Raw genomic sequence first — 8,893 nt, 5'->3', positions numbered from 1 at the left:
ACATCTAAACGATTTCCAACCCTCTCCCCTCAAACACGCACATAGGGCCATTGACAGTACTGGCCGATCCCGGGATAAAATCATATGAAATGCCGCCCCCACCCTATACAATGTGATTACTACCGATTTCTGGGCCCCTTCTCTATCTGGCCCAGGACAACATACCCATTTGTCCCATCATTGGTGGCCCTACACATACACACACACACACCATCCCTGGGCCCCCCCCTCCCGCGTCTCCATGTCTAATTGAAGTAGCCCCAGTTCCGCCAAAATTCAATTACCAGGTTTGAGTGATTGCCAGGCGCCAGCCAAAGCCGTGGCGGCGTCCCACGTCGAGCGAGAGTAATCATCCTCACTTTTGACGTCGACTAATGGAATAAAAGATGCTAATTGCTCCGTGCTGCTAAGTGTTTATAGGTTTTGCAATGACATTAAGGAGCTCGTTTAAGCCTTGGAAACAGGAAGAAACAGAGCCAGACAGTACGGGCAGTCATTTTTCAGCATATTGGTGTCTGATATTCATTTATTTATTAAAAAAAACAAAAGCAGATGGTAGTAAAAAGCGTTCTGTGGCAATGGAGCCTCTAGCATCAAAACGGGGCAACAAAAACATGTATAGTCGGAAGACCACTGTTTACCTGTCTTTAAAAAAGATCATACAAATGAATGGTTATCTGTTAGTAATGGTGTGGACATCAATAATTGAAGTGTACATAGCCTGGGCTGCTCGCTAAATCCCCCTGTCACATATATACAAACGTATACAAACACATCGTACATCGCATCATATACGATCATATCAATATATTACAGCTTTAAACGCCCATTGAAGTAGTTTGGACTTTTAACTGCAAATTGCTGAAGAAGAGAGCCTGTAACCTTTAACTGCATCGCCTCAGTTCATAAAAGCAGAGGTCAATCGGAATGGTGACCACTGGCTGTACCCTCTGTGTCCTGCTAATAAACATTGCCCTGTCAGGAATGAGGGGGGTTCAGACAGACATTCACATCACTCTCATCACTAACAGTACTTTTAATTATACAAAAAAATACAGTCAATAGTATTTGGCACACAAAAAAGACTACAAAAAAATGACTGAAAAGTCTTTTTTTGTGAAGGGCTAAAGCACTTTGAGGAGGAATTTTGTCCAATTTCAACATGTAGTTGTATTGCTTCGCTCTGCCCTTGACCTGTCAGTATGTTATGTTCAAAAATATGTAAATATGTACGCCAGGATCTCGGATAGAGCTTAACAAAAAAAAAAGAAAGATGTGTCCAGGTAGTGACAAGTCAAGGGTGAGTAAGACAACTGAATGTTGAAATTGGATGTAATTCTCCTTTTAAGTCTGTAAAAAGCCCAAAGTCAGTCTCCAGTCCTCCTACATGAGCAGGACCAGTTAACACGGCTGGACTGGAGCAAAAATAAAAGCTGGGCATGTTTGTGTAGTCTCCTCTAAATTGTGGGCCAGTCTCTAAGAAAACACACAAAAACAGTATCAGACTCTAAGGACTGTCAGCCCACTGGAAAATGCCCTTCAGGCCAGATTACAAGTCCAGGCCTGGCAGTTAGCACGCTAGTCTGTAAAAAAGAAGTCCAGAGTCCGTCTCAGAGTCCAGTCCTCCCCTCAGATAGCCAGTTAGCGTGCTAACGCTAATCCCTCAGTCGTCCTTGGCGGCGCCCTTGAGGCTGGATTTGAGCTTCTTCTTCTCCTTCTGGCCGATGGTGCGGTAGAGGTTCTTCCGCACCTCCTTCAGCCTCTTCTGCTTCTCCTGCTCCTGCGTCTCCTTCTGCTTGAGGAAGTCCTTGTGCTTGGCGCGCTGCTCCGTGCGGTTGGCCTTCTGCTTGTGGTGGTAGACGGTGTTGAGCGCGTGGAGCAGCTGTGCCACCTGGTGGAGGGGAGAGGTAATGCGCAGAGGGGGAGAAGATGAGTCGGCAAACATTGGCAGAGACACATACACACAGACACATACAGTCAGGCATAAAATGTGTACACACACCCACATACAGACACACTAAGCACTAAATGTACACATAGATTGATACAAAAGAAGCAAGGTACCCACTCACACACACACACTCACTCACACACACAAAATTACCTGAACCCGAGAGGTGGTTAAGCGGAGAGCGAGCACAATTAATGGACTTAAGTGAATGTGGGTGTACCGATGTGTAATGACGGCCGGCTTTGCCTCCATTATTATTACCAAGGGGGAATTTGGGGGGGGGTAGCAACACTTGAGCCGTGTTCAACTCCCGCAGGACGGGCGCTTTTAATGACGGGAGCTAAACGCTAAGCCACCTTCTCTTTAGTTGCGTAGGTGTGCGTAGCCAGGAAAGCCGGCAGCCACGGGGCGCCACAAAGGGGTCAGTTGTCCCGGGCCCATGGAAAAATGGGGCCCCCTTTCAGAAAAGGGTCCCCATTAAATTGACTGTGCTCTGTGGGTGTCTTTCAGATGGCTTTGTTCTGGGCCCGAGCAAAGCTTTCAGCGAGCGGCCCTGCGTGTGTGAGTTACTCTGGATTAGTGATGACCTTTATGCACCGATTGGGGAGACTTAACCACCCCGTGTGCATGTTTGCCTTTTCAAAAACAGCCAAATAACATAAATGGCAGCGTTTTTCTCCCCCTTGAGAAGATGGGTGATGCTAATGCCTTTGCATGCACTGCCTGGCTCAATAGCACAGACACACAGACACTAACATATGCACACACCAACAAGCACAAACACGCGCGCACACACACACACACATGCACACTCACTGTCACACACATACCGGTAGTAACATACACAAATAAGCACGGAGGCACACACATGTGCACATACCCATATGCACACACGCACACGCACATGCACACACAGACACAGACACGGAGACAGACACAGAGACAGACACAGAGACAGACACAGAGACAGACACAGAGACAGACACAGAGACACACACACACACACACACACACACACACACACACACACACACACACACACACACACACACACGCTTGCACGCAAACACATACGCACGCACGCACGCACACACACGCCTGACTAAGGGGAATAAAAAAACAGCTAGGCTATCTGTAGTTGATGATGACTGCTACTGAAGCCCGGCGCTTTTTTCCCACATCTTGGCAACCGCCCAATTTATTCCACTTAGGTACCACGCCTACACAATGTTTAAGAGCCCACAATAACGGGGAGTGCCAGGCTGAAGGGCAAAAAAGATGTGGGGGTGGCAACGTACAGCACACTGCTACTAAATAGTCAATAGTGAGTGTGCAAACGAGGAGAAAGAGACTGCTTATTATTATAGCCATAACAATGCAGTTGAAAGGAGGAGGGAAAGGAAATATGGGCACTCTATCTCCGTCGGTGTAATGAGGTACAATACATACACACTGTATTTTTTTTTAACTCAAATCTGTGCAAGCTTTCAGTCGACTGAGCTCCTTCAGGCAGACAAAAAAACCCAAATGAATGAACTGAGGTGTGTGTGTGTGTGTGTGTGTGTGTGTGTGTGTGTGTGTGTGTGTGTGTGTGTGTGTGTGTGTGTGTGTGTGTGTGTGTGTGTGTGTGTGTGTGTGTGTGTGTGTGTATTTCCCTTCTTTGTGCAAGTTCGCTTTCATGCAATATGTTGTAGAAGAGCTTACAACCCGATGAGGCAACTGATTCAGACTCTGATGAATTATGAATACTGTAGCTGGGTTTTCGTTGGATTCTGGGTTTTTTAGACTAGGCTGGCTGCCTTCAACATGACGTTCAGTGCGGCACCGCAGGCAGAGTAGGCCCTGCCAGGTCATCACCTTGAAAGGGTATCTTGGCTACATCTATGGAGCTTAGCACTCTACTGGCTAGGGAGTTGGACCAGAGGGTTGCAACTTGCACGTTTGAATCCCACCTGTCCCACTCTAACCTAGGCATCTAACCCACTTGGATAATACTGCCAGCTAGAAGTCGTTACAGGTGCGCTAACTGCTGCCCTCTTTTCTGGTAAACATTGCCCATTTTCACAGTTGTCTTTCAACATCGCAATGGCTAAAACGATAGAGCAGTTTGCAAACTATTGCTTTACTTGCACCACCAGGCCAGGTGCCTTCAGTACTTCACAAAGCTAACCTACTGCGGTATTCGGACACACACATACTCTCCCCCCTCACCTATTGCTCCCGGGTGATGGCTGGTCGCACTAGGTCCCTGGGGGGCCTTCATTGCTTATACCAGTGGTTCTAGTAGGGTCATAAATGGAGGTTCCGTGACCATCCTCTGGCAACAATGTTTTGATGATTGATTTGACCTCTATGGACCCTTTAGAAGATTTAGCCCCCATGTCCCTCGCAAAAATCCCGGGATTTTTTGCTAGAGAGCCAAATTCAAAATGGCGTCCGGCGGCATCTCTAAAAAATAACTTTTGATCTGAATGACCTAGAATCATGTATGAAGGCACTTTTTCATATAAGTCAACCATGAGGATTCCAAATCTGACATCATTTTGGTAATAAAACTTCATTTTGACGGCGAAATTCAAGATGGCCGCCATCTAGAACCGCTATTTTCGACCTTTTTAGGCCGTCACCGCCCAAAATCATCATATTTGGACTGGGAACCTCCCAATTTGTGTGACAGTATTTCTCATGTAAAGATATTGAGAGAATAGCTGATCTACAACCCCCTTTTCTGGTAAACATTGCCCATTTTCACAGTTGTCTTTCAACATCGCAATGGCTAAAACGATAGAGCAGTTTGCAAACTATTGCTTTACTTGCACCACCAGGCCAGGTGCCTTCAGTACTTCACAAAGCTAACCTACTGCGGTATTCGGACACACACACACACTCTCCCCCCTCACCTGTTGCTCCCGGGTGATGGCTGGTCGCACTAGGTCCCTGTGGGGGGCCTTCATTGCTTATACCACACAGACCTACACCCATGCGGTTCCCTCTGGCCTCTTACCTGCTGCTCGTGGGGCTCCCGGATGACGACCGGCCGGAGCAGGTCGCGGGGAGTCTTGCCCTTGGCCTGCTGCTGCTTCAGCTTGCTCTTGAAGGGCAGAGACTTCTGCAGCTCCCTGGGGATCTGGAGACGGTTGAACTGGCGCGGCTGCCTCTCCACGGGCTGAGGAGAAGAGGAGAAGGAGAGAGGAGGAGGAGGAGGAGGAGAAGAGGAGAGGAGAATGAGGAGAGGAGAGGAGAGGAGAGAAAAGAGGAGCAGGAGGAGGAGAGGAGGAGGAGGAGAAAGGAGGAGAGGTGAGAGGAGACAAGAGAGAAGGAGAAGAGGAAGAGAGGAAGAGGAGGGGGAGAGGAGAGGAAGAAGAGAAGAGAAATGCATGTAACATTTATTTGAATAGTGTTTCTCACAGACAAACGGTCACGTGTTCAATCACATAGTGACAAGTCGTGAGGGGAGGACGAGAGAGATGAGGTGGTGGAGTGGAGGAAGAGATGGGAGGAGTTGGAGGAGAGGAGGAGTGAAGAGAGGGACGAGGAGAGAGGAGAGGAGGAGAGAAGAGAGAAGAGAGGAGGAGAGAAGAGAGGAGGAGAGAAGAGGAGGAGGATAGGAAAGAGGAGGAGAGAGGAGGAGGAGAAAGGAGGAGAGGTAGGAGGAGAGAAGAGGAGGAGGTGAAGATTTTTTATTTGAATAGTATTTCTCACAGACAAATGGTCACGTGTTCAATCACATAGAAGTCGTGAGGGGAGGATGAGAAAGATGAGGTGGTGGAGTGGAGAAGAGGATGGGAGGAGGGGAAAGGAAGCGAATAGAGGAGGGGAGTAGAGATGGCGGAGGAGAGGAGAGGGGGAGGAGAGGAGAGGTGGAGTAGAGATGGTGGAGGAGAGGAGAGGAGAGGAGAGCAGAGAAAAAGTATGCAACATTTATTTGAATAGTGCTTCTCAGACAAAAACAGTGGAAAAAGTGCTTCATAGAGAGGCAGGGAGAGGAGGAGGAGGAGAGGAGAGATGAAGGGAGAGTAGTAAAAGAGGATGGGAGACTAGGACGCGGTGGAAGAGGAGAGGGGAGGGGAGAGGAGGAAAGGAGCGGAGGAGATTTGCTGTTATTACGCCAACACTGAAACTGAGAAAATGGCCTGTTCAAATTGCCCAATTGATGTGGGTATTACAATGATGAAGCCTCCGTGATCTTTCAGTTAGAAACTAGAGTCGCAATCATAAAGTAAATAACAGGAGGAAGCCAAGAAATAGATAAAAGAACACACTGATGTGAAGATGGATAAAACATTACAGATACAAAGATCTCTAGATAAATAGACAGACAGACAGGTATAGATGTACAGTAGATAGGAAAGGAAACTCCTCCATTGAAGTAGTAACTCTGTCAAACATCTGTTGTAAACAGAGCTGCCGGAGGGCCTGCAAACTGCACCGCTTAGAAAAAAATACAACACTTGAATGTGAAAAGTATTAGACTGCTGAAGACTACAACACACAACTCAAGAACCCATAAAAACGTTATAGGAAACTGCAAACTCGTTTTAAAAAGCGAAGGGGGTCTAAGCATGCAAGGATAGAAGTTGTTTTTTATGACGACAGTAAGAGTGTGTGAGAGAGCGAGCGAGCGAGAGAGAGAGAGAGAGAGATACCTTGAAGAGGGGGGCTTTGTGTTGCAGATGCTCAAGTTATTTTTTGCTGTGTGTGTGTGTGTGTGTGTGTGTGTGTGTGTGTGTGTGTGTGTGTGTGTGTGTGTGTGTGTGTGTGTGTGTGTGTGTAAACGCGTGTGTGGTGTGTGTGCGTTTGCACATATGTGCGTGAGAGAGAAAGACGGAGAGAGAGAGAGAGAGAGAGAGCGAGCGAGAGAGCGAGAGAGTTACCTTGTATAATGAGTCCTTGTTGGGCTTGTTGCGTATGCCCCTGTCGTGCTTGAGCTGGCCCAGCGTCCTCATGCCGCTCCAGCTGTCCTTCTGGCCCGCGGGCAGCAGCAGCGACGTCACCGGGTTATACAGCTGCGGCACAGACACCGGGTACCAGGAGCGCAGGAAGACAATGTCTGTGGCACGCAAAAACACACACACAGAGACACAGACACACACAGAAACACACACAGACACACACACACACACACACACAAACACACACACACAAACACAAACACACACACACACACAAACACAAACACACGCAAACACAAACACACACACACGCAAACACAAACACACACAAACACAAACACACACACACACAAACACAAACACACACACACAGAAACACACACACACACAGACACACACACACACAGACACACACACACACAGAAACACACACACACACACACACACACACACACACAGACACACACACACAGAAACACAAACACACAAACACACACACACAGAAACACAAACACACACACACACACACACAGAAACACACACACACACACACACACACACACACACACACACACACACACACACACACACACACACACACACACACACACACACACACACACACACACACACACACACACAGGTTATATGATAAATACAGCTGCGGCACCGACACCGGGTACCAGGAGCGCAGGAAGACAATGTCTGTGGCACGCAAAAACACACACGCACACACACAGACACACACACACACACACGTTATATGATAAATACAGCTGGGGCAGCAACACTGGGTACCAGGAGGTTCACTGGTCCTGTCCCAACTTATTTGAGACATGTTGCAGTTATCACATTTGAAATGAGCACATTTCCCCCCGTTTCTCAGGATTGAATGTTTTGAAAAATAGAGTATTTTGATTTTACTCAGAGTTTACCAAGTGTCCCAACTTCATCTGAGTTGGGGTTTATACAAGGAGTGGAGAGGGACAAAGTCTGTGGCGTGCATTCACACACACATGCGTACATAGACGCACACATGCGCACACGCACACTTACTTACACATTAAAACTGGCACCATATGTTACGCAACCATGCCAGATTAAGCAAGACTCAGCTGAATCCGTACAAGACATTGCTAAAAAACCCTTCAGGCAGCGGTCACATATGGACACGCTCGCATAGAAACACAGACACAAACACATACACAGACCAGCTTAACACATGAACACATACACATCCACAAACACAGCAAAAAAATGTTCATATGAACTTGCAATCTTGGATGTTCATAAACCTTACAAAATGAAATGCCGCATGCAAGACATTCACTCTACATGCCCAAAATAGCAGTCCATCACGGCTCACTGGAACACTAATGCATGGCACCGTCCCAAACAGACCACCTGTCACAATTATTCTTTTTTCGTTCTTTCTGCACTTTATTTCTCTCTCTCTCTCTCTCTCTCTCAAACTCTGATAGACACTCACTCTTATGAGCTCGCTCCGACACACACACAAACTTACATATTCACAAATGTGCATGCACATGTGCACGCGCGCACACGCAGACACACACACACACGCACACACTCTACTAAAAATGTTATCGTCACATGCACACGTGCACACACACAAACGCACACTCTCTTACCACTCATGAGGAGGCGGTCTTCAAAGGTGGCTCGGAAGGCTCCGGCGGGCGTGCGCAGCGCCTTCTTGATCTGGCCCTTGATGCCGCTGACTGTGCGGATGGACGCCCCCTCGAACTTGGCCACCTCCAGCACCGTGGTGAACATGCCCTGTGGACCAAGAGGAGGAGAGTTTATTTATTAATACAGACTAAATCTACATTATCATTAGTAGTGAAAGCTGTGGTGTAGTGGGCGTGGCACGCGCGGGTACGCAGTCCATCCACTTCCCCTGGGGTGAGATTTAAAAAAGAAAAATTCTGTCCGTGTTGGAATACAAAAAGTTGCCTAATTAATTGATGACCTCACAAATCGCGTACCACCACTTCAAAAATCCCCACTGAGTGAGAGATAGTGGACT

The 8,893-nt window shown here is 47.6% G+C and overlaps 1 protein-coding gene across 1 annotated transcript in view; it reads right to left on the bottom strand.

Moving 5' to 3' along the window:
* Positions 1 to 493: 493 nt before the first annotated feature.
* Positions 494 to 8,893, bottom strand: part of bms1 (BMS1 ribosome biogenesis factor) — a 45,661-nt gene continuing 37,261 nt past the window's right edge. The window contains exons 20-23 of the mRNA XM_063222108.1: positions 8,496 to 8,643; positions 6,826 to 7,001; positions 4,956 to 5,117; positions 494 to 1,891 (exon numbers count right to left, since the gene is read on the bottom strand). Of these exons, the coding sequence (XP_063078178.1) occupies positions 1,664 to 1,891; positions 4,956 to 5,117; positions 6,826 to 7,001; positions 8,496 to 8,643 (714 nt within the window). The 3' untranslated portion in view covers positions 494 to 1,663. The remainder of the gene's footprint in view (positions 1,892 to 4,955; positions 5,118 to 6,825; positions 7,002 to 8,495; positions 8,644 to 8,893) is intronic.

Source organism: Engraulis encrasicolus, chromosome 17, assembly GCF_034702125.1.
Source record: "Engraulis encrasicolus isolate BLACKSEA-1 chromosome 17, IST_EnEncr_1.0, whole genome shotgun sequence".
Classification (NCBI taxonomy): domain Eukaryota; kingdom Metazoa; phylum Chordata; class Actinopteri; order Clupeiformes; family Engraulidae; genus Engraulis; species Engraulis encrasicolus.
The sequence above is the reverse complement of the archived record's forward strand: the minus strand, read 5'-3'. Positions and strand labels throughout refer to the sequence as shown.